The 26,784-nt window shown below is 42.9% G+C and overlaps 1 protein-coding gene across 12 annotated transcripts in view; it reads left to right on the top strand.

Annotated features, from left to right (window-relative positions):
- The window catches only part of FTO (FTO alpha-ketoglutarate dependent dioxygenase), a 528,974-nt gene that overhangs the window by 125,758 nt on the left and 376,432 nt on the right, over nt 1-26,784 (top strand). Inside the window, exon 9 of one of the 12 annotated variants that reach the window (XM_088671938.1) lies at nt 13,823-23,895. The exons of 10 other annotated variants lie outside the window; for them this stretch is intronic. In XM_088671938.1, the coding sequence (XP_088528064.1) occupies nt 13,823-13,850 (28 nt within the window). In that variant the 3' untranslated portion in view covers nt 13,851-23,895. Of the gene's footprint in view, nt 1-185; nt 283-13,822; nt 23,896-26,784 lie in introns of those variants that run through there. One more of the 12 variants, XM_060276061.2, reaches the window with a different exon arrangement.

The following is a 26,784-nucleotide window of genomic DNA, read 5'->3' as shown; positions in this document are numbered from 1 at the left end:
ATCTGGGACTGAAGAGGCATCTGACCATCAGGATCTGGCTCAGGCGATGTTGTGCCATGGGTTGGTATCTAGTACTGTACCCCCGCCTCCATATCCATATATAGAAACAACTGACGGGTTCAAAATTGGGAAAGGAGTACGACAAGGTTGTATATTGTCTCCCTGCTTATTTAACTTATATGCAGAATTCATCATGTGAAAGGCTGGACTAGATGAATCCCAAACCGGAATTAAGATTGCCGGAAGAAATATCAACAACCTCAGTTATGCAGATGACACAACCTTGATGGCAGAAAGTGAGGAGGAATTAAAGAACCTTCTAATGAGGGTGAAAGAGGAGAGCGCAAAATATGGTCTGAAGCTCAACATCAAAAAACCAAGATCATGGCCACTGGTCCCATCACCTCCTGGCAAATAGAAGGGGAAGAAATGGAGGCAGTGAGAGATTTTACTTTCCTGGGCTCCTTGATCACTGCAGATGGTGACAGCAGCCACAAAATTAAAAGACGCCTGCTTCTTGGGAGAAAAGCAATGACAAACCTAGACAACATCTTAAAAAGCAGAGACATCACCTTGCCAACAAAGGTCCGTATAGTTAAAGCTATGGTTTTCCCAGTAGTGATGTATGGAAGTGAGAGCTGGACCATAAAGAAGGCTGATCACCGAAGAATTGATGCTTTTGAATTTTGGTGCTGGAGGAGACTCTTGAGAGTCCCATGGACTGCAAGAAGATCAAACCTATCCATTCTTAGGGAAATCAGCCCTGGGTGCTCACTGGAAGGACAGATCCTGAAACTGAGGCTCTAATGCTTTGGCCACCTTATGAGAAGAGAAGACTCCCTGGAAAAGACCCTGATGTTGGGAAAGATGGAGGGCACAAGGAGAAGGGGCCGACAGAGGACGAGATGGTTGGACAGTGTTCTTGAAGCTACGAACATGAGTTTGACCAAACTGCGGGAGGCAGTGGAAGACAGGAGTGCCTGGCGTGCTCTGGTCCATGGGGTCACGAAGAGTCGGACACAACTAAACAACAACTCTGCCTCCAGGGCAAGTTCACCAACTAATCTGGCAGCCCCCACTTGCCTGGGTCAGAATCGAGTCTGAGCTGCTGCTCAAGATGGAGGCCAACAGTTCCATTCGGGCAAATACAGCACATCGGTCGTCTGCACTCAGCTATCCCCATTGGCTGGCCTCCTTACTTCTTTCTCCTAACCAGTCAGGGGTGGCTTTGTTTTACCTTTTGTCCATCTACTTTTGGCCTCCTTGCCATCCACTCTACCAGTCCCATTAGGCATACGGGGTTTTTTTGTGGGGAGCGTATTTACCTAGCAGGAAGGGAAACTTTTGAGGAGAACTGTTAGCAGATTAAGGTCACCGTTTATAGAGACAATGAAATATCTGGTGAGGCTTCCCCATTCATCAGTGGTGTCCTTGGCGCCAGATGTTTAGATGCTGCCATGTTCCATGCATATGTCTCTTCCTGTCAGGAAGCCATAATGCAAATCCACCAGCCCAGGTGCAACAGTGGACTTGCCAAGTATCCCTGCCTCTTTCGCCTTTTCCTCCTACCCGGGACACACATCTACTCCCCATCAGAGATGTGTAGATTGGAAAGAGAGTGCAATTAACCCCTGGAAAGCGTTGGTTTTGCCCAAGCGGCGTGCACGGTAATGATATTGTTAGCTTCCCCTTAATTTCCAGTTTCACTATCAATTATGCCATGTGTTTCACCCAGTTGGTGCTACCCTCCCAGTGTTAATTATAACCTACAAGACTGTTACAGTTAATTTTATGGCAAGCATATTGTCTCTTCAAGGCTCTGGAGCGGCTCATAAATTATCTTGAAGGTAAAATGCAACTTGGGGAACTAGTTATGAAAATTCCATCCATCTCGCTTAGGAGATGCAGCTGCTACTGTCAGCTGCTTTGCTGCTGCATTGTGAAGGAATTATGGCGGGTCAGGTTTAAGAGGCAAGGCCCGGGCTGTCACCGAGGAGGAAGCCTGTCCTGGCCCTGTCAGACAAGTACCTTCTGCCAATCCCTCGTGGTTTTGCTTTTCAAGCAGTAAAAGGCAGGCTGGTGCAGGTGGATGGTCCCCAAGCTGTCTCTATTCATTACTTTACAGAAACTTGTTTTAGGTAGGCAGGTACGGAGACCTCCCTCCTGCCTTCGCTGTTGTCATGATGGTTAGAGGCATCATCTGCAAAGTGCAGGAAGAGAAAAGGAGGGAGAGGGAGAGACGAACTTGATACTGTCTGATGGCAGTGGTTATGTACTGGAGTTGGAGGGGTGTAGGAAGAGTCAGGATCGGGGGGGGGGTCGCTCGAAGACACGAGTGATTAGCCCCGTAAACACAAACACAGATGCGCGCTCACACGCTGGAGCAACTCACTGGTCTGTAAAATCATTGCTGGTTTAATTGTAGGGAGGAATGGGTTTAGAGGGGAGGGGGACATCTGTTCACTTCTATTTTCTTGCGCACTCTGCGGGGGGGGGTGAGTTTTCATTGCAAAATTAGTTCATAGGAAAAGTTTCAGGTATCATGGATTTATAATAGTCAAAGTGAAGTATTTTCATCCCCTTTGTTGCATCTTAAGGGGGGGGGAGGGCATCAAACCTTTTGTCTCTCATAGCGGTGTGTTTTCTTCCTTTTCATTTTCTCAACTTTTATATCAGAGTTCAAGGTAAATAAATATGAATTTAGCTGTCTGGGGTGAATATCCAACTGAAGAGCATCTGTGAACAAACAATATGGAGTTATAATATGCAATTCATTAAAGCACGGCAACTATAGCCATCTTTTTGGAAAGTTGTTTATTTGTGTATCCTCTGTGTATTTGGATACCTCTTAAGATAACATGGATAAATTTTGCATGATGATGGTTCTTGAGATTCAAAAACAGGATTTTGTCTGCATTTGGATACATCATTTTGAATCAAGATGGAGGACTGAACCTTTCAAAACTTCACTGTTACTTTGGCTTCTTACAGTTACTCAGCAACATCAGGTGCAAGGCTTCTAGCTATTTATTAGCTGGGGGGGGGGGGGGAAGCAGCTAAAATCTCCTCCACAGACACACAGTGGCTTATCAAAGCAAGGTAATGTTCAGCAAACTATGTATTTAATAATCATAGCATGTTCTCCAACAGGATTTGTCTACAAATTGTCTAGATTTGTCTAAATCAGCGAATGCTGACTGATCTATATTTACGAAAAGAAAAGGAGACATACTTAAGTGTTGATGAACAAATGTTACATGAATTACCGGTATGAAGATGTAAACTAATCCTAGGTTTCATTGTGTCCCCCCCCCAAAAAAAGTATTGCAATGTATTTTTCCAACCAGGAAAGATAATACCTTCTGATTTAAATATAGGACTTTTATGTAAAATAATACCTTATGAGAGATCAGTTTTAAGGTTGGTTCAACAAAATGTATGATAAAGTTCTGTGAAATTGGAAATGCAATGCAATTTTATTTAAAAAAACAAACAGTTTTGACAGCTCAATCCCACCCATAGCTGCTCAAATGTAATCCTGTGTCTACACCAGTCTTACTCAGATTGAAATCCTATTGATTTTAATGGAACTTACTGCCAGTTAAGTGGATGCAGAATTGCAGTCTCCTTTCCCATTTCTCGATTTTTTTCTGCTTCTACACTAGTACTGGTAGTAACAAACCAATGAGCTTTACTGTGCTAGGCTGCAGCCGTTCTACTTCCCTCATTAAGCCCCTCACTCTATCAGTATCTGGCTTTTCCTTGGCTGCCTCAAAAAGGTGCTTAATGAAACCATTACATCCATTAATAATTATTTTTACAACTGTGTATCTGAAGAAGTGTGCATGCACACGAAAGCTCATACCAGTGACAAACTTAGTTGGTCTCTAAGGTGCTACTGGAAGGATTTTTATTTTATTTTGCTTCGACTACGTCAGACCAACACGGCTACCTACCTGTAACTATTTTCATAACTGTCAGTGTAGTGCATGATCTTTGATGCCTATTTTATGCCCCAAGCACATGCTCTTATTACTCCTTCCCTCAGTTACCCCTCTGTAATCCTTAACTACTATTTGAGGAGGAGAATACTAAAATTTGCTGGTTTAAAAGTCAGTGTTAAAACTTGGCTGGTGGGCACCTTGCTGGCACATGTGAACTGTGAAATATTTTCAGTGAAATGCATACATTTGTGTGTGTGTGTGTGTGTGTGTGTGTGTGTGTGTGTGTGTGTGTTGAAAAAAAGAATGGGGAGGGGGAGGCAAATGCCATGGAAGGAAATAATAGACCAAAGAGGGAATGATTCCAAAAGCCCTGTTGTATTTTGTTGCATCAACAATCCTGGAAGAAAACTGCATTTTCAAGGTAGGGTCAGTACCAGGTCAAAAATGCATTTGGGAAATTGCCTTTATAGAGAGAAACCTTGGCCCTGAGAGAACTTCCATTGATTTAACTGAGATCTAGGTTTTATTGTATAGGATCTTATTTATGGATTTGCAGATTGCAAAATTGAGATCTGTCTTGACATTTGTTTACCCACCCAACCCCCTTCAGTCAGCAAGAAAGGCACTTATAAATTGTAGACATGCAGAAATAAAAATACCCTCTGATGCTGAATACATGCATGCAGCTAAAAATATGTATACTGTAGGTTCCCCCTGATACAGTTCTCCATTATTCAAAGCAATTGCAGATCCATATCATTATATCACCATATGAGCGACATTAATTTATTGTGGGGTCTCATTTGAGCCCCTATCCAGCTCAAGGAGAGTTTGATGGACGAGGTCATACTGCATATAAAATAAATAGAACAGAGGACAAACAGATGCCCCAATCCTAGTGAAGTTAGCCATGACATTTGGAGCAATCCTATGTAAGTTCCACTGAGTTCAATGCCCCCCCCCCCAGTAAGTGAGCCTGGGATCATAGGCAAAGTTCAAATTAATTAGTTGGTTCATTTTTGTACACCAAACCAAAACAGCACCGCAGAATTTGGTGAAATATAATCAAGTTGTTAGCTGTTCTGATCCACATATTAGTCTTAAGAATGGCCACCGTTTGCTTTAGTGAGGTTGCATCTAACTAAGTTTTTATTCAGGGTACACCAGTTAAAATTAATGGGTCTGTTAGCCATGTCCAGTGGGTCTACTTTGAGAATGATTAACACTGCTGTCTGTCTGTCTATATCTCTATCTATCTATCTATCTATCATCTATCTATCTATCTATCTATCTATCTATCTATCTATCTATCCATCTATTATTTTTCTTTCCTTTTTAATTAAATTTTTATTCAGTTTTCTTTTTCTGTCATTACATACATCTCATATCAATAACATTTATGTTTCATCACTTCTTCCCTCTCCTCCTGGGCTTCCCCCAACTTCCACTTCTGGTTTGTTTCCCTCTTGTTACATACTGCTGTTTCTTAAGAATCTACTATATCATTTCTTTTATTGTTTTAAATGTTCTTTGTTAATAAAGGTGTGAGTGTTTATTGAAATCCTGCCATCAAGTCAATAGTCTTCCTTTATTCCTCTATAAGGGTTTCTATAAAGATTTATGTGATTTCTTTGGTGGGGAGGGGGGTTGGTATTATTTCACATAAGAGTTATGCAGAAATGTGTTGTCATTTGTGTATGGGGGGGGTAGTTTCTTGCTTTCGCAGAGACTGAATACACACTCACAGATGGCTCTGCTCAGGTGCAATTTTAATTATGAAGTAGCACAAAGCCCAACACGGTAGGCAGTCTTCTTAATAAATGTCCTCAAGCTTTTGTCTCCACGTGTCAAAAAGCCTTTTCATTGAGTGATTAAAATATTTATTTTACTTTTATTAAATTTCCTCCAACATTCCCTTCCTCCAAAAGAGAGGGAGATGCTTTGAGAGGATAAAGTGGATTGCAAAGTCAACATCTATAAATGTGAATTGATGATTTACTGTTATCTGAAAGGAGGGAAGTATAATTTTTAGGACCGTGTTTTATAAATCGGACCACCATATAAGAAAACTGTTTACAAATATAACAAATCTATACAATCATGATATTTAATAATAGAGCACACATATACAAAGTAACAAAACTGCAAACTTCTTTTTCTTTTCCATGTTTGCTTAATGTTTAATATTTGTTTAATGTATGATTGTCATTAGCAATCAAAAGGAGGTACATAGAGTCATCAGTATGGGTAAAGTAAACCCACTGTGATGTATCCAAGTAAATTGTACTCAGAGTAGACCCATTTAAATAAAGTGACTTTAGTGATGCTCGCTGAGTTTTAGCAAGTCTATTCTGATGTTGGATACAATCCACACCCTTTAACAGACTGGCTGTTAAGTGCTTGGAAGATGGTATTTATGATTAAATTGACAAAACATTGTCAAATTGAAGAGAAGAAACGAAGGCAGATAATTGATGGGCGATGAATGGAATGTCTTCACAATGCTTTGAAGTAACACGGCACAAGGCAGTGTTTAACCTTACACCCTCCTCGGAGTCATATCAAAAGATTCTCAATCTAAATTATTATTTGAACGGTTACGTTTAAAAAATGGGGGGGACACCCCAACATAATTAAAAATCAAAATAATTGTATTACAGGACAGTTACTATAATTGATTAACTTTTTCTGAATTGACATTAAAAATGTACAGCAAGATATGTACTACTACTACTAATAATAATAATAATAATTTATTTATTTATTAAATTATTTTATTTATACTGTATGCTGTCCTGGGAATCTCTTTGAAGGGTGGGATAGAAATCCCTATACTAAAAAATAAAAGCAGGCAGAGAAGAGGAGGTAGCAGAATTACAAACCGTAGAAGCAAAACATCGTTCATTTAAAACCTGGGCCGTTTTGTAGCAGCCCCCCCCCCCCGAATAAGACAACAATGATACAGCCTTATTGTTAAAAATTAGTAATATATTACAATAATGTTATACTGTCTCTCCCTTAGTGGGGAATTATGAGGGCCTCATGTTAGGACCTCAGTGTCCTGACATAGTTAATTATCCATAGATAATGGTTTTCAGCAGTAGATGCTATGAGCTCGCCAGCCTCGCTATAGAGGGCTTATTAAGTGTGCGAAGACTCAGGTGCATCGCACCTATGCACTTCCCCTGCCGAAGCAAAGCAGCTGTGTTTTCTTTTCTGTATTATACATCACATGGAGCGCCTCGTTTATTATAGCGAAAGCTAATGATGCAAGTGGAAACTTCTTTATGTTGTCCCCCCCCCCCCTGCACCGTCATGTGGCAATGCATTTGCTGCAGAGACGTTCACTTCGCTTCCATATGTAATTTATCTCTCCAAACACCAAATGTATCTTTTATCTGAAATGCTTCGGCTCCGGGGTTCATTACTTTAATCACAGCTCATTTAAATTGTTCTTCTTTTCCTAAAGGAAAAAAATGCTTTTTTATGACCGTGATAAAATAACAGTTCTGTTGAACAGAGGAATCTAGGCACTTTTCCAGCATGATTTTCTAACATTCCCAAGTCATTGTTGTGTTTAGTGCTTTTTATTCTTATGGCCATGTTTATAGCACCAGGGCCAGCCCTAGACCAAATGGCGTCCGAGCCATGGAGCGCCTTTGGCACATCCTTTCCATTTGCTCAGCGATTCAGTGCCGTATTATTGTTTTCATTACATGTATAGTCCATGCCACAATTTTGACGGGAGACCTGGGTGCAGGGTTTATCCCTGTCATTGTAAGATGATGAAGTTTGCAGTCACAATGGTGCACACACAAATGCCATTTGTTGAATGGACACTGATTGTTCTGTTGTGAGTGCTGACTTCAGCAGAGGCGAGGTAAGAATACCCAATGTGGTTCCCTCCAGATGTTGTGGCCTACAGCTCCCATCAGCTCCAACAAGCATGAGCAATAGCCAGGGATGATCTGGAGGGAACCACATTGGCTAACCCTGCCTTAGACAGTTTTATGCAGGGCTCAGGTTCGAGACCTCATGAGGGGAGAGCTCAGATGTTGCTTTAGCAGCAGGAGCCCTTGGATTGAGCCTGAAATAGAATAATAATAGTAATAATAGTAATAATAATAATAATTTATTATTTATATCCCGCCCATCTGGCTGGATTTCCCCAGCCACTCTGGGCACTTCCATCAAAATTTCTAACTATAGTTCTGCATTTGCTGGGAGGATCCTCACCATTTAAAGGGGCTCAAATTGCTCTAGCAGTCATTGACTCTGTTAGAAACTGTGATCTGAGTTGGGACCCTCTCATCTGGAAGAGAACATGGTGGTATCCTAAGGCCAGAGGGGCACTGGCATCACAAGCTCTTCATGCAAAAATAATTCTGGGGTTGGCCCCGAGGGGCAATTCCCTCTCCAGCTATGAATCCCTAGACCAGGCATCCCCAAACTGCGGCCCTCCAGATGTTTTGGCCTACAACTCCCATGATCCCTAGCTAACAGGACCAGTGGTCAGGGATGATGGGAATTGTAGTCCAAAACATCTGGAGGGCCAAAGTTTGGGGATGCCTGCCCCAGACTCAACCCCTGGAGGGTAGTCTTCCCCCCGGGTTTTGATGCTGACATTGTCCATTTCCCTGTGAATAAAGACAAAGAAATGATGGTTAACACTGTGCCCCAACCCACTGGCTGCCACTGATGGGTGGCCAAACACTCAGTGATGATGAATATTAATAAATAAATAAACCAAGGTAATGTGTATTTGGAACACAAAGTGTAAATTGCACAATACGTTTTGAAGAGGGGAATTTGACAGAGGACTGTGTGTTCACTGGCAGCCCCTTGTTCCTTACAATTTATAGTTTGGCCTTGAGAGAGTGCCACGATGCCGAATTTTAAACTTTTTCCAAGTTTCCCACTGTTTCAAACCTACAACCGTTTGATTCGTTAGTAAGCTGTAACTGATCTTGATCTTTATTTTGTTTTAAAATCTTCAATATAATCAAAACAAGGAGCGTTTGGCCCATGAAAGCAAATGCTTTTCGATCCTTTGTTGTCAGATCCACACAATTTTCTCTCCAGCAGGATTAGATGAAACAGAAAACCGATATACCAGGGCCCTGGAATTGCTGGGTTGTAATTTAGAAATATCCATTTTATCCCATGTAATTTCTTTGCTAAGATTCCTTAGTCTGAATCTGATACAGGTAGGAGCCAAGACAAACACTAACCATTTATAGTCATTCAGACCAGTTTGGATTTCACTATAATGCAAAGCAAAGAGATATCTTGGCTCCGTTTCAGGTGAGTAACAGGGGCAGAAAATGCATTTCAAATTTAGCATCAAATGTTGCCACATGTTTCTTTTAACAATTGCAGACGTTTCTATAATGCAAGATGTAATGTAAGCACGCTGGTATTTCCATTCCTTGAAAGCCTAGGCCCATCATTAAGGGATTCCCAGTGAGCACTTAATTTAAGCAAATAAAAGAGCTGGCTTTGAGGATGTATTGCAACCGATTAAGAAGATGAGTTATCCTTAACTCCGAGAACAGCCACAACTGTGGACAAATTTGAAGCAAGTAGCAGGGAGCTTAGGCAGACTGTTAGGGTGAGACATCTTGGCCCTTGATAATGACACATAATTCCACCAAATGAAAACCAGAGATGTAGCTCCGTGAGCGTATCATGATGCGAACAGTGGAGGTAAAAGTTGTGTTGAAAATGATAAGAGGCTTGGATACCAAGTCCTGTGAGGAGAGGCAATGGAAATTACTTCTTCACACAGCACGTAATTTAACTATGGCGTCTGGTCCCAAAATATGTGGCAATGTCCACCAACTTAGATGGCTTCCAAAGAGGATTAGGCATATCAATGGCTGTCAATGGCCTCTAGCCATGATGGCTAAGTTCCTCCTCCACTGTTGGGCAAGAAGCTTCTGAGTCCCAGTTGCTGGGGACTTCAAGTGGGGAAAGTGTTGTACTGCTCAGGTTCTGCTTGCAAGGCTTCCTATGAGCATCTGGTTGACCACGATGAGAACAGGGTGCTGAACTCAATGGGTCCAGCAGGGGTCTTCTTATGTTGAAATAGGTTGGAGGAGTTAAGTGAGTTTAACCTGGAAATTAAGAGCCAATGCGGTAAAGGGACCCCTGACTATTAGGTCCAGTCGCAGACAACTCTGGGGTTGCGTCACTCATCTCGCTTTACTGGCCAAGGGAGCCGGCGTACAGGTCATGTGGCCAGCATGACTAAGCCGCCTCTGGCGAACCAGAGCAGCGCACGGAAATGCTGTTTACCTTCCTGCTGGAGTGGTACCTATTTATCTACTTGCACTCTGACGTGCTTTCAAACTGCTTGGTGGGCAGGAGCAGGGACTGAGCAACCGAAGCTCACCCCGTCGCGGGGATTCGAACCGCCGACCTTCTGATCAGCAAGCCCTAGGCTCTGTGGTTTAACCCACAGCGCCACCCGCATCCACGCCAAAGTGGTAGCCATCTTCAAATATCTGAGGGGCTGTCACAGAGATAATAGAGCAAGATCCCTTATCCCATATGTACCCAGTAGATCCCTGCGGACCGTAGGACCAGTTCTCCTGCAAGTTCCAAAGATCTCAGAAGCCACAGTAACTCGGAGCAGGGCTTTTAGTGTGACTGTTCCTGTTCCATGGAACAGCATTCCCTGCCAAGATACGACAGTTCCCCACAATCTGCACTTTCTGGAAACATTTGAAGACATTTTTAGTCTGATAGGCTTTCCGAGCTAGATGGATGGGTATATAACACGAGCGTCTGCTTTAAATGGTTTTAGTTTTCTTTTAAATGCACCTGCACTTTTTGTGTTTTTAACTGCTCTTTTGCTGTTTTTGTTATACATTACCTTGAGATGATTGTGTAGAAAGCGATATAACAGCACCAACACCTTAACCTGTGGGTTTAAGTGGGAAGAAAAAAGATTTAAACTAAACATATGGGAGAGCCTTTTGATGGTGGAACAGGCCACCTTAGAAAGAGGTGGACTCTCCTTTGTCAGAGGTTATTTATTTCATAAAAATTATACACTATCTGATTTTAAAAAACAACAACCTCAAAGTGGTTTACAGAGAGAATAAAACAATAAAATTGTTTAAAGCTCTTTAAAACCTATGAGGGATGTTGTTGTAGCAGGTTCCCACATTGCCCTGGGGTTGGCTCCCTTTGCATAGCTGCCAAGTTATCCCTTTTTTAAAGGGATTTTCCCTTATGCTGAATAGGCTTCCTCGCGAGAAAAGGGAAAACTTGGCAGCTATGTCCCTTTGATCTGTTTGATTGAATGTCCTAAGCATAAATTTCCCTAAAATATTAGATGGTATGTTATAGTTAAAGACCTTCATTAGCTGAGGTGGTACAGCCAGCTTGTGGGGCTCTACCACTGCAGTTTTCACACCGGGAGTAGTTTCTTGTAAGTGAGCTTCTTCAGGCTCATGTACGCGATTTCTCTTCCTTCCAGGGCTGCTCCCACATGACTGTTAGGCTGAATAACGCCTCTGCCCACACATTTCAGCCCTACATAATGTTAAGAAACGCTTGACCCCCATAGCTCCGAAGAAGACAGTGCTCTTTAAAGTCATTCATCTGGGTAGTAAAACAGTTGCAGGGGTGTTAGCTTGAATATAAGCCCCTGCGCTTCTTTTAAGAGGAGGTCAGCTTCAGTGTCCCCTCGTATGCTTCTATACCTCTCAGAAGTTCTTAGCATCCCACTCGGGGCCAAGTGCGGGTGGAGGGTTGGGTGGATAACCTTAAGCTGACCTTTGCCCATCTGGGGCCATGTCCTAGCAAGCGATGTCTTGCATCCGTCGGCTTCAGCTGGGCTGCCGATTCTGACAGACGTGTAAACAGATGCAAGCGTTGTTGCTAATGACAGGTGATTATAAGTGGCGTGGGTGCCAAAGTAATTAAACCGCTCTTTGACAGGAACATTTGGCGGTGTGGTATTTCAGCATTAGAAAAAATTGTTACAACACATTTCCCCCCCTGCTAGGCTGTAAGGCCTGAATACCATTAATTATGATCCTTGGGCTGTGGTGGTAGTGCTTGTTGAGATTTCTCTAGCTTTGATCGGGAGACACTTTGTGGAAGCAGAGCTAAGGGTGGAAATATTGGTGGATGCAGATTATTTTTGTCCATCAAACTGCAGTTTTTCCCACTCTAAGGAAGAGAAGCCTTTTCCAGTCAATGGGCCACATTTCTTCATGTGGAAACCTTTCAGGGGCCACATGCCATTGGTTGGCAGGGCCAGAGGCAAGAGTAGACAGACAGACACTGTGCCTCTGCACAATGTGCTACATTCCAGCCACTCAAAAGCCAGTCTGCCATCTTGATTCAAAATCGTGTCTGGTATCAAAATGTCAACGAAGAGTTCCCATCTCTACATTTAAAAAAAAACCTTCATGCTGAGTTTGTGGCAATATCCCAAGAGGTGGCTAAACCTGTGCCAGAAAATGGGTGAAGTTAATAGTGACACACTTTGTCTCATATCTTGTTTAGCCATGTATTTATCCCACTAGAATTGTGTTTGAAAGATATATAAGGGTTTAAACTCTTTGCAGCAAAGCTTTACATTATCTTAAATGTTTGCTTGTCTTTCATTTGGTTAGATGCCCCAGATCATCCATTAAAAAGCTAGGATGAAAGTCCTAGAGAATAGGTTCTTTTATGTTAGATATGTAAAACTAGAGTGGTTTGTCTGCTGGTCCCTTTAGAGCTTTCCCATTTTTGTTTTTGTATTAAAAAAAAAAACTTCTGCCATTTACGAGGTTCTAAATACTTTGGCGGCTAATCAGAGCACCAGCAAGTTAAAAAGAGAGAAGTTAAACACCGCCAATCTTGAAAAGAGCCTCCATTGTCTTCTACCTCTGGTGCCAGGGGAATCTTTTGAGTCATGCTGCAATGCTCCTCTCAGTGTAACATGTCACAAAATATTTCTCAGTAATGACCGACACTGAATATGAGTTGACAGGACCTCTGACTGGGCAGAATGGGTTCAATTACCAGAGATGTGGGGTTACCTGAGATATTTTTTTTAAGGACCACTTGCACTTGATTCTGACCTCTTAACTCACAGGATTTGTGGCAGTGACAACAAATAGGTTGATTAAGTGCTGCTTCCAACCCTTCCCTTTTTTCCTAGCATGGTAAATATTTTTAGCTTCTTCCACATCTATGTCCCCCCCCCCCATTTTAAACCCAAGTGTAATATATTTATTAAATGAAGTGTAATAATACAAATGCAGTGAATGGTGCCTGGTGCCCATTGGGATGGATAGAGCAGAAAGCAGGGAGACCAAACAGTATGTGGAGCCAGACCCAGTGATAGGCAGAACCAGCTAGGCCACATCCACACCATGCCTTTAAAGCACTATGATATCACGTTAGACAGTCTTGGCTTCCCCCTAAGAACCCTGGGAACTGTAGTTGCTTAAGGGTATTGTTAGGAGACCCCTATTCCCCTCCCAGAGCTACAATTCCCAGAGTTCCCTGTCAAAATCACTCTGGGAATTGTAGCTCTGGGTAAGGAACAATTCTAGTCTGTGCCCACCTGACCTGCTATTTCTCCAAGGGGACTAATGCTTAAGGGGAGAAGGAGGCAGTGCCAACCCCTGAACTGGTCATAAATAGGAAGGCAGGCAGGTGGGGGCTGACTGAGGCTGGTGGGGGCCCTAATGGACCAACCTCTCCTGAGCGCTGGTCCCCACTGCCCTCGTCAATTTCATCTCTTCCCAGCACGAAGCCTGGCTCGAGAGCTGTCATTCTATCTTGGAAAAATATCTGGGACATAGTGTCCCGAAATCAATATAAGACAAGTGATTGGTCTCTTAACCTCACCTTTCTTCTTCTTGTAGCAGTTACATTGCTCCCGTTCACCTGTAGCCAACCTGACGCCAGAGTAAATGAAAGGACCTGCCATCAAAAGTATCTTCTCTCTCCCTTTCCCCGCTTTTCTTACTTGGGACCGAGCAGAGTTTTACACTTGTTCCTAGTCTGCTGCCTTCAGCTCCCAGATAGAATTATAGCAAAACTGCCTAATTAAACTGTCGCTGTCTGCCTGCACCCGAGTGCCTTTACAAAGTCATTTAACTGACTGACATTCCAAACTATTAAAGCCGGTTGCGGCGGGTCTCCATTGCTGTGGATAAAAATGAATGAAAATTTGTTAATGTGCGCTGACATTTGATCCTGGATGTTGAACGAATGCTGCACCACCTGAACTCATCTCTTCCCTCCCTCCCACCCACCCACCACCTTTATTCTAATCGCTTCCTATGTTTGTTATTTCCTATAATAAATTGGAGGAAATTGCAACAGGTATTAATATTATTCAGTTTGATTTATGAGTGCCTGTTGAACACAGCATCCATCTCACGCTTCTTTTGAGATTGTACTTCTGTGCATGATTAGACCCGTGATGGAATATTTCTCTCTCTCTCTCTCTCTCTCTCTCTCTCTCTCTCTCTCTCTCTCTCTCTCTCTCTCTCTCTCTCTCTCCCCAACTCCAAATATGCATTTCCTTCATGGAGGATGAATAGAGTTACTACTACTATGACTTCTGAACCAGGGACAGGGATCCTGTGGTCCTTCAGATGTTGTTGAACTCTGTGGAGGCTGGTCTATTTGGGCATGTCTGACACTGCCCCACCACCTCTGTCTGTCCTCAGCCAGTCCCCATCTACCTACCTTCTTACTTACAACCAGCCTCCTCCTTTTTAGTCCTCTTAGCGTTGCCCTTCTAGAATTCAGCAGAGAGGAAGATGGGGACAAAACCAGAATTTACCAGGAGGAAGATGGGGACAAAACCAGAATTTAACAGGGAGGACAATGGGGACAAAACCAGAATTTAACAGGGAGGACAATGGGGACAAAACCAGAATTAGGTTTCTCTGCCTATCATTGGTTCTACCTCCACTAGCCTTTTGTGCTGCCAAATCTTACTTTTCTCCCCCCTGATATCTGCTCTACCAGTCACAGTGGTAACTCCCATCACAAGAAGCTTTGGTTCACTTTCGTGATAAACTGACATTCACTTTAATGCATTTATGCCTCTCTGGTCACATCTCTACTTTTTTTTTTTTAATGAAAATGTAAGCTAAGATCCAGAGGGCTACGGATCACGTCAGGAAGTCAAAACACACCAAGAGCTAAGAAGGCCAGATCTGCCCAAGCAAACTACCACCCTCAATAGCAGAGACTACCCCGTGGCTAGCGTGGGTGTGCAGAGTCACTCCAGTACCTAGAAACCCTTCATTGCAAGAATGGAGAACATGTGGCCCCCAGGGTATTGTTGGGCTCCAGTTCCCATCATCCCCGACTGTGTCGGCTGCGGCTGATAGGAGTTGGAGTCCAACAACATTTATAGGTCCACTGGTTCCCCATCTTTGCTTTTCTGCTTAGGACAGCAGCATATTTCAATCTATAGTCCTGGGTGACTCCCCAGATGGTGCTTCCAACAGCATTGAGCTCCTTTGGTTAACTAGGCTGTGTATGGAATAAACACCTTTTTCTCTCTTTTTCTTGGACCATCTCCCTGCCCATTGCAGCCAATGACAAGAAGTAATTGGGAAAGCCCGCATCTGTTTTGCAAGCAGAAAGTCCCAGGTTCAGTCCTGCAACATCTCTAGATAGGGCTGGGTGTGTGTACGGTATGTCCATCTGAAACCCTGGAAAGCCACTGCCAGTGCAGGCAGTACTGAGAAAGCTGGACCAATGGTCCGACTCAGTATAAGGCTGCTTCCCATGTCCCTAAGTTCAGGTATTAAAAAAAATAAAATATCCCCAGCCAAAGTGCTATTTCTCAGACCCCAACCATTTGCATGGTGTCACATTTGTCTATGCCCAATAGGCATGTCTCAGAGCAAATGCTGTTTGTGTCTTGCATAACAGGCCCCTCTCGTTGCAGACAATCCACAGGCAGGGACTGGTATCCTTCTGCCACACTACTCACATTTTCCCTCCTTCCAATTCCTTGCTTCCTCGCTAGGCACGTAAAAGCCATGCAGCAGCTCCACTAGGGGTGCCACATCTGATGTCCAGCCCAGGAGGAAACATTTCCTTGCCAACGCAATGCGGGAACAATATCCTGCCAAAATCCACAGGGGAAATAGTTCACTTTCCTGTGTGTTGGCTCCAACAATAACACATCCGAACTAAATACAGAATTAGCTTCCTGTATTTGATTCCGCCATCCCCAAGTCCAAGAAACCTGGAGTTCTCCAGAGAAGGCAAACAGTAGAGCAACTGACATTTTAAAATCCCCCTCCTGCAGAAAAGATAAGTACTCATTCCGAGCAGATAAATGGTCCCACCTTACGCTATTGTCCTTTCATCTTTTGAGAAGCCTCATGAAACTCCGGCTGGTGCTTGAGTCCCAACTTCCATCAACAGCACAAATTTTCAGTGTGCTATTTATATATTGCCTTTCACATGCATCTGTATGCGATTTACTAAAGTACTATAAAACAGGTAGAGGTTAGTTTTTAAAATGGTACAAAAACATAAAGATAAGATTTAAAACTGTAATCATCACCATCAGCAGCAGCAGCAGCCATGACTTCCCGCTAAGAATTCTGGAAGCTGTAGCTTCATAGAATTTTAGAGTTGGAAGGGGCCATGAGGGTCATCTAGTCCAACCCCCTGCAATGCAGGAATCTTTAGCCCATAGTGGGGCTCGAACCCACGACCCTCAAATTAAGACTCTCATGCTCTACCAACTGAGCTATCCCAGCTGAGAGTTGTTAGGAGACCACTCTTCCCCTTACAGACCTACAATTCTGAGAGTTCCCCTTGAAGAAGACTTGATCGTTAAACCACTCAGAATTTGCTTGTGTCCAAAGTAGTGCTTGTTCCATTTGTGCAAGAATTTCTGCTTGCACAATAGATCCCCCCAAAAAAATCTGTTCTGGGGTTTCCTTCAACCACCTGGAGCAGATCTGAGGAGGACATGAAGTACACATGGAGAGAGATCATTTCTCTTTATTTAAACAATTTATATACTGCTTAACTAAAGTAGTCTCTAACTGGTTTACAAAGATGCAATACAAGAAATTAAACATCTCTGCAGTGCCACTGGCTCCGTGAATTTAGTAACAAGTAACCCTCTTTGACTTTTAGAGCTATATTTTTATTTGTTTAAATACACTTCATTTCACAGACTCACAAATAGTATGACATCTAAAAATATCAATGGACTGTATCAAACAAAGTTCTACACAGAGTAGAATAAATTGAGGTTATTCATGTCCATTAACTTCAATGAGTCTACTCTGAGTAGGAGGAGCACTGGATACTACCCAATGCCTTTCATATAACACTTTCATAATAAGGCTAGAATTGGGGAGGAAGTGTGTTGTCCTGCCTTTTAAATACATTTAGGAGCACGGCCATTGTTGAGGTTAAATAGTTGTCAAGAAAGCTTCTGAATATTAAACCTTGGCCTGAAAGCAGTTTTTTGGAAGAATAAAGTGTTGCTCTAATCCTTTCATTATATTATTCTTTTTAAGGTCTCCCTCTCCTTTAAAAGAGAAGGGAAAGGGAAAGCTTTAAACCTTGAAGTGCCTGCATAAAGGAAGCTTCTTTTGCAAACCAGCCAGGGAAACATATGATACCATTTGCCATTGCAGAATGTGGCCTGCTGTTCTCCTGTAATTATAATGGCCTAAGCAGTGTGGGGTTGGTTAGCCTTCCTTAACAATCATTAATCTACCAAGTCTTCGTAACAGCGGCCCATCTTGAAGAACAGCAGTCCTTGGCGCAAGAGGCCTCTGTAGCGAGCGAGGGATTGCCTTCTTGACTTGCATTCTGCCACTTGCCAGTCCTGGAGGATTCTGGGGAGAAGCTTCTCTCCCCCCCCCAAAAAAACAACAACAGCCCCCTTCTTCTTTCCTCTCACATCCTCTTGATAGCTGCCTGCCCTCTCCCTCCCTTGCTGGTGTGTCCCCTTCTTCCTCCTCATTGTTGAAAGTTTTATTTCTGTGTGACTGGGAGCCTGTTTAGCAGACCATATTGCCAGCGAAGGTACGTCGTTTGTTGCGCGGTTCTGGCAAGGCTGGGCAGTCAGCTGGGATGTAATTAAGACTCAGAGAACAGGCTGTCTTCGCCACAGGAAGGGCATGTTAGATGTTGCAGGGATTTGGGGCTGTCAGTTTGGCCGGAGCTGAAGACAGAGAGCTAGGGACAAGCGCTCTCTTCCCTTTCATTTATAATCCCTTTATGTACAGTATATGCACTTGGCAAAGTTTACATCTAACCTATTGGCTCTCGCCGGCGGGCCAAAGAGGCCAGATTAGCATATGTTACATGTATATTTTAGTAATATTTTAAAAGCGAGCACACATTTCCAAAGTGAATTATGCATGTATGACAGAAGCAGGGTTGTGTTGCACTGGGTGTCAAATCCCACATCTTTTTGTCAGGACTATGGGTTTTACATTAAGAAGGCAGAGAGACTAAACGAAGTAAAACAGTTTTAATTTTTAACAGTTTTGGTCCAGCCCAAGGACTGGCTTTTTGACAGTTTTAACTGACATTTGAATAATTGGATTAATTTAGAAAAGGGTGCAAATCATTTCTTGATGGGTGCGCATGCGCCACCGCACTTTATAATCTGCGTATGTAAAATTAGCGATGGGGGTGGACAATTTAATAATTTAGGGTTAGCGCAGCATTCAAAACAAAATGCCATGGATGGAGCATTGTAAACTACATTAGAGATGGGTGAAGGACTTGAGCATAGGAAGTTCTTTTACACAGAGTCAGACCATTGGTCCACCTGACTCAGTCCCCTTTGACTGACAGCAGCTCTCTAGGATTTCACACTGGGTTCTCTCCCAGCCCTACCTGGAGATGCTGGGGTTTGTACCTGGACCCTCCAGCACGCAGACCAGATTCTCTGCCCCTGAGCAAAGACTGTTTGAGAGCCACTGTGGTCTCTGAGCCTATCAAGCTTGGGTCTGTATCTCCCAGCTCAGCCATGGACCCATTAGGTAGCTTCTTAAGTACAGAAGACCCGTTCAGCGTCCTCTAACCTTAACCCCATGAAGTTGAGAGCATGAGTCTGAATGATGGTGTTCTGCAAAACACATTGCACATTTATTTTCTCAAACTGTCATCTATTTTTTTAAAATTAAAAAAAAACACTTTAGAAAGAGTGTTTCTGTAGCTCTGCTTTGCAGGCAGAAGGTCCAAGGTTCAATGCACAGCATCTTCAGGAAGGACAAAGAACATTCCTTGCCTGAAACCCTGAAGAGTTGCTGTCGGTCAATGTTGACAGTACTAAGGTGGATGGACCAATAGTCTGACTTGGTATAAGGCAGCTTTCTGAGTTTTATTGTGTGCATTTGGGCTTTCTCTATCCAATGTTTATGAATTATGTAACCTTGCATTCTGATTCCAGTTAGCACAAGAAAACCAGTCTTGAGAGTCATGTGTATTAAATGCACACATGGCTTTAACATGTTCAGAGATTACCAAGTACAAAATTGGAATGTAAAATGAGGTAAATAATGGATGGCCATGTATGAATAACAGAAAACAAGGGAACCATGGGACTCTTGTAGTCCCAGGTTATGGAGCAATTGTGGATTTTATAGATAATTATTTTAAGGCTTTGATGTATGGTTTTTCTTTTTAATGTGATGCTTTGCTATTGTAAAAATTAATAAAAATATTATTTAAAAAAAGGATTACCCATTTGACTGGACGCTGTGGATCTGCACAGCATCCCCTCTCCATTAACTTTTGCAGACAAATACTTAATGGGCAGGTGCCTGCATGCATCTGGGCACCCACCAATGTGGACCTTCATCAATGCCCTCCCTAACTTTCTGCCATAGCTGCCAAGTTCTCCCTTTTTTTAAGGGAAATTCCTTTATGCTGAATAGGCTTCCTCGCGAGAAAAGGGAAAACTTGGCAGCTATGCTTTCTGCATTGTCAGCCCCTTCCTCCACTGACAGATATCATCCTGGTATGCCAAAAGTTTCAGGCTTTAATGAAATGGCACTCATTGGCCACTTCTTGAAGAGCAGAAAAACATTGCTGAAATGGACTGTGATCTGTTCTGTTCAAGCTTTCTTGTATCTAGACGTACAATCCTTCGGGAATTCTCAAAGCCTTTTAAAACTATGGGCTTTTTCTTCTTCTTAGGGCAGTCAAAGCAAGTCCCAGGAGTGATGTCGCCATCTGTCCTTTTTATATTAAAAGACTCTTCTATGTTATATACCTGATGTTCTTTTTCCCCAGGATAAATTTGGCTAATTAAAATAAAGCCTTTGTCCTTTGTCTTGGACTAAAGGTTCTTTCTGTCTCAACAATATATCTTTTTGGATCTAGATCGATCCTCTGCACTATATATTCAGAGAGACACTTGCGCAATTTTAGGGATAAATTATTCTGATTATTTGAATGGATTTGCTGGACACAGGAAACTTTGTACATCGTGGCTTCATGGGCAACAACAACCACCACCACAGAAACTCTTCAGTTTAAGATTAAATGCTCCTACAAATTTCATTTATGCTCCAAAATCCATGGAAAATTTAAGTTGCTCTTACAAAATTCATGGAAAATTAGGATGAGAATCTTAATACTTCCACACAGTGTAAGTATTAAATGCTTTGTGCAGTTCTGCATTTCGGGATCCATGCACTGAGTTTTTGCTAGCAGAGTAGGGACCCTGAGGCTGATTGCAGAGCTCAGGCAGACAAATAGGCAGTCAGTGTCAGTGGGGTAGAATGAGTGCAATATGCTCTGATGGTTTTGCTCCTATGAATCTTCTTGCTGCTGCACTCTGTAGCAGATGAAGTTTCCAAACAGGAAAGGAAAGGAAAGGAAAGACAAGAGAAAAGAAAAGGCAACTCCACATTACAGTAATGTAGTCAGGATGTAACCAGAACAAGCACCTCTGAGGTAGTTGTGGCCACCAATACCATCTGCAGCTCTGCATATTGCACACTTACCAAATTGTATACAGTACTTGTCTCTTTTGGGGGGTGTAGCCCCCTCCAGAAACCAGTTGTCCCCCTCCATTCAGATCAGCGGAATTCCCCATCAGGATTAAGTTTCAGCTTATGTCCCTTCCTGCACCCCAAAATTCCTCCACATGCATGCTCAGAACCACCACTATCCCTAGGGGAGATGGTTTTTGGTGCTCATAATCCTGATGCCAGTTAGAAGCACTGTGTGTAGTGGGTGGGAAGGGTCAGTGATAAAAAAGGTATTTCCCCCGCCTTTTCTGTTGGTGGTGTTGTCTCGTCCATCCCACTGTGGCCGTGATGGTGTATCAGGCCTGAGCAGTGCACGTTGTTTATTTGTTTCATCACAATATTTATATACCGCCAGATCATAAGATACCAAGGCAGTTTGTACCAATATATACAGCAGAACACCATATAAACAATAAGAATAATTAAAATGGCATAAAGTGATAGAACAAAGCAGCAGCTTCAACTCACCTGAGCAAATGTGATCCATTCCACCGGTCCTTCCTTTGAAGTGAACTGGGAGCACATGAGGATCAAAGCAGGTAACCCCTTCATATGCTAAGCTTAAAGTTCTTTTGTTGTTGTTGGAAAAGGAGGGGTTGTTCATACGGATGAAGCCACTTGTCCCGTATGAACACATTCCCTAATTGTGTAAAAATAGCCAAGCTTGCTTAAGGGTAAAATGTAGCCCTAGGGTAGCGGATGGATCCCTGCTGACATTATGCTGCAAGCTCATTTTCAAAGGCGATGGCTACCTGGCGCTTCTAAGTGCTCTGGGTTTGTCACTGACATTTTCTGCTCATGTACTGAATGGTGATAACTGGATTATTTTAAATGTCACTCTGAGGCTTCTTGGGAGTTGTGAGTTCGGAGTTTTAATAAAGTGTTGTTATTTAGTGTAGATGCCGGCCCAAGCCAGCATGATGAAATAAGCCTCCTCAAGCTGCATACACATGCGGCAGTGCTTTCCTTTCTTAAAAATCTACTCTCACTCTTGTTTCTGTCACCCAGTAAGCAGAACAGAGAGTCGAGTCTCGATACTTAAAGAAAAACCACCCCCCAGATTTCTTTCCGCAGTAGCTGTTTGTGCCAGCCTTGAAGTGCCAAGTTATTTTAATGCTCCCATCCTGTCAGTATTGATTAAACAGCATGAGGTGTTGTTTCAGTTTAATAGGGGAGGGCACATCTTTAAATTTAGGTCATTAACATTTGTGAAAGCTTTAATTGTTCAACATAATGATTTTATGCAGGTAAAGATCCAATCGCTTCAATTACTTTATAGTCAAAATGTCCAGGGCTCCCCCCACAAGGCTATTCTAATAAAACTTTTCATGGTCCCAGAAAGAATTATGTTTGCCACCCATACTTCCTTTTATATCTTCTCTCTGCCTGCACATTATTTCTTCCAAATCAGATTCCAAAAGTATTATTGGAAAAGTCATCATTTTAAAATGTAACCGCAAGATTCAGCAGAGAGGGACCACAGCTCAATAGCAAAGCACAGGCCCTGCATGCAGAAGGATTCACATCCAATCTCCAGTTTAAAGGAGCAGAGAAGAGGCAATAGAAAGACCTGCATGAGACCCTGCGTAAGTTGACAGTGTTGTGAGTCTGACCAGCAGCTTCCAGATCAATCATCATAGAACTCAAAGCTGAAACCCTGTGGATCAGGGATGGGAAACCCTGTTCAACCTAAGAGGCCACATTCCCTTCTGGCCAGTCTTCTCAGGTTTACACACCAGTGGTGGCTGGGACCAAAGGCAAAAGCGAGCAGAGCAATGAATGTAAATGATGTTGGTTTCCAACAAATGGTATTCAGAAGAAGCCATCATGGCAGGTAGCCATTGATAGCTTTATCCTCTGTGAATTTGTCTATTCTTAAAGCAATCCAACTTGGTGGCCATCACTGCCCTGCATGAAGAAATCATTTCTTTTATCTGTCCTGGATCTTACCATGTTCAGCTTCATTGGATGTCCAGGAGTTCTAGTGTTATGAGAGAGGGAGGAAAACTTTTCATTTATCCACTTTCCCTATCCCATGTATGATTTTGCCAACTTCTCTCAATGTCAGCTCTTGGTTGCCTTTTCTTGAAACTGAAAAGTGACAAACGCTGCAACCTTTCCTCTTGAGTGCACATTAAGCTACTTTTGTAGTGCCTATCTAGCTCTGTTCTATCAGCAATTCAGAGTCTCTCAGGCAGGGATCTTTGCTACCACTTCTATCTGAGACTTCTTTTTCTGCACTGGAGATGCCAGGGAAAGGCCTTCCCTTCTTCTGTCCTTTCCAGAGGCATCTGGCTGGCTGCTGTAGAAAACAGGATGCTGGACTAGATGGACCTTTCATGTGATCCAGCAGGGCTTATGTTCTTAGTCCTAGACAGCTGGACGCAGTTTCTGCACTGCTGTTCCATCTCCGATTCTGTATCATGAGATGGCAACTTTGCCCACTAGTGACTGAAGGAGGATCCCAGTTCTTGCAAGCAGGCTGCTGCTGCTGCGGGGGTAACAAAGCTGCCCAAGCCATTTACATTGTTGCAGCTACAAATTAATTATTTTGGGTACCAGGTTTGTCTGATCTTTCACATACCCAAGGCTCTGAGCGGCAGATCCTATGTAGCTCAAGCAGAACATTATGTACATAAGAGGCAGGTATTAGTAGGGTATAAGTAGTAGATTAGTTTATTTGGGGTGAGGAAAAGGACCCCCCCAAATGCCCCAGGGGATCAGTGTGCAGTGCTCAAATAATGCTGGCTGTTGAAGCGGGTGGGGATGAAAATGAGAGTGAGGGAGAAAATGGAGCATCTGAGATCATGGAGAGAAGCACCCCACATTGCCACCCCCCCAGTTCCCACTTGTCAAACTGTTTCTTTTAATTTGGACCTTTATACTAATGCCCAGAGGGTGTATGGTATTGAGTATTTCACAGCACAAGTGAATATTTCAAACCCCCCCCCCCCAAAAAAATTGCACATCTCGGTGCCTTCTCGGTGGTGGCGCCTGCCCTGTGGAACGCCCTCCCAACAGATGTCAAAGAGGAAAACAACTACCACACTTTTAGAAGACATCTGAAGGCAGCCCTGTTCAGGGAGGTGTTTAATGTTTAATAGATTACTGTGTTTTATTTTTCTGTTGGAAGCCGCCCAGAATGGCTGGGGAAACCCAGCCAGATGGGTGGGGTATAAATAAAAATTATTATTATTATTATTATTATTATTATTATTATTATTATTATTATTATATAAAACAATCAGATTGAGTAACTGAGAAAAATGCCCCCCAGGAATTCCCTGGTACAGCCATAGTAACCTAAGTATTATTTTATTTTATTTTGGTGGGGGGCTTGGTGCTCATGTTGAATAGAGAGATGGCTATTCTTTTTCAAAACATCATACTAAACAGTATGGGGAAATGCAGCTGTGGTGTTTGGTCGGGATTCTTCCAGCAGCGTTCAGCTCAGAATTCTCTGCACGTGTGACCCTGGATATTATTGCTAGAGGAAATCAGCCAGCGGTACAGTCCGGGCTTAATGGAAGCTCAGTTGTTTACCCTGAGGCTGTTCTGTAGCCTTCAGGATCTCCAAGCCTAGCGTGGATAATGAGTGTCCACTTCTTTCCCCTGGATCCCGTGGATGAGGAAATCAAAACCTTTCATGCAGATGGGTGACTTGTGGCCTTGGTCGTCACATAGAGGGTTGGAACAGTGCAGGCTTAAAAGTGGGGCTTATGTCCAGAATGTGTTACAAAGGCACAGATTGTGAAGTGTGTGTCACAGATTGTGTAGTGTGTGTCAATGTGCAAAGTGCATTAATTCAGCAAGTGGGGGGGGAACTATACTGGAGTGGAATTCCCTCCCAAGAGAGGTTAGGCTGGCTCCCTCCTTGTTATCTTTGCACTGGCAGGCCAAGACCTTCCTGTTCAGACAAGCCTTTGGAAACTAGGTCCTGACAATGTTCTCAACTTGGGCTGCTCTCAGGGCAAAGTGTATTCCAATTGCTGGTTCGAAATGTGTTTTGCAATTAACTCTAAACCAGTATTATATGACAGGGTGCCATTTTAAAATGCATGTTAAAAGTAGTTATTGTGTCTTTAATTCTCACTTTTAGGGTTACTTGCCCAAACCATTGGGGTATGTTACACTGAGAGGGACAGAGCATCCTGCTGCTGTTGGACTCCCTGGCTGGCCATGCTGCTGGGGGCTGTTGGGAGTTTGAGACCAACAGCATTCTGAAGGGCCACAGCCTCCCTGTCCCAGGTACAGAGTTCCTGCAGGTGAAATCCTTATATGGTGCCTTTCTAGGACTCTTACAGCTAGTGCAACCAGTTTCACAAATGCTATCTGAAAGAGGAGGAGATTTCACCCTACTCCGGGGATGAGCAGGTTGCAGCCTCTTTAAAAAGAACTATGTAAAGAAATATGACAGTTGAAAGACTGTTGATGGAGGCTCATTGTTTAGCAACCTCACCTGTCTTTGTAGCAAGTTGAAATATCAAAAGGTTTTGGAATGGGACTCATGGCTTACTGTAAATACAGTTGCTGCAAAGGTGAGCCTGTCTCATGTTCTGAACCAGGCAATGCATTTGAAACAAGACTAAAACAATGCAAAATAGGCACTTGTGGCAAAGACCCATTTATCCAGCTAGGAAGGCCTATTGGAACCAAATGAATGAGCAACTTGCCCCAACAAAGGTTGAGACGGGCTGAGCCTTCAGGACAGAGATAACAGTGTACTTATGGTTAAACTATGGAACTCACGCCCACAGGAGGCAAAGATAGCCACCAACGTGGAGGGCTTTAAAAGAGGATTAGACAAATTCATGGATAAATGGGCTCTCAATGGCTACTGGCTACAATGGCTGTGCTCTGCCTCCATGATCAGAGGCAGTAATGCTTCTGAATACCAGCTGCTGGAAACCACAGGAGGGGAGAGTGCTTTTATGCTCAGGTCCTGGTTGTGGGTTTCCCATAGGCATCTGGGTGACCTCTGTGAGAACAGGATGCGGGACTAGATGGGTGATGGGCCTGATCCAGCAGGCTCATATGTTCCTCAAGCAAAAGGTTTGCATTTATATGGTAGTGAATAGTCTTCTCAATCTGAAGACAGCAACTGGTAATAAAGCAGTAATATTTTAAATAGGAACCATATTCCTTTTTTAAAAAAACAACAAATTTGTGTTTTTTTCTGATTGCAGACTCAAGTTTCTTTGGGGCTTCTGCTAATGTGAAAAATAAGAATATTTACTGCTGAGGGACTGAGATCAGCACATAGATATTTTATGAAGGGAATAAATATTTTAAGAGGCAAACACTGGAGTGTGTTGGCACTTCAAAACAGGGTCAGAGGATTTGTTCATCTTTCAGAAGTGTCGGTGTTTTAATGTATATCACTGCAAACAGTGAGCCTTTCATGATAAAGTAACGCCTCTGTTGCTTTTGCCAATTTGGGGGTGGGACACACACACACTCCCACACACAGCTCCTTTTTTTGTTTCAAGAGATCACAAGAGTTCTGGTTCTATAAATAGTGATGCAGGAGACTTCTTCGTATTAAAGATGGAAGTTTTCAAAAGAGGGACCACCGGAATAGCATCTCCCAGACGAGTTAACTTGTGTTTCTTTTAATAAAGATAATTTGGTCAGGACGAGCAAAGGCAAGGCTGTGCCGTCAGTCAATCCATGAAAGCTCATTGGTGTCTCACGGTTCTTAATGTTTAAGTTTGGGCTGCTTGACCACCAAAGCTCAGGATGAAGAAATACTTTGCAAACTGAAGTGATGGAAGTGAGCTCCCCCAGTTGTTAAATTTGGAGTTGCTACCAAACTGAACCCAACTTCACTC

Source organism: Zootoca vivipara, chromosome 6 (genome assembly GCF_965207765.1).
Source record: "Zootoca vivipara chromosome 6, rZooViv2.hap1.1, whole genome shotgun sequence".
Classification (NCBI taxonomy): domain Eukaryota; kingdom Metazoa; phylum Chordata; class Lepidosauria; order Squamata; family Lacertidae; genus Zootoca; species Zootoca vivipara.
Note: the sequence above shows the minus strand (reverse complement) of the source record. Positions and strands in the feature narration are given on the sequence as shown.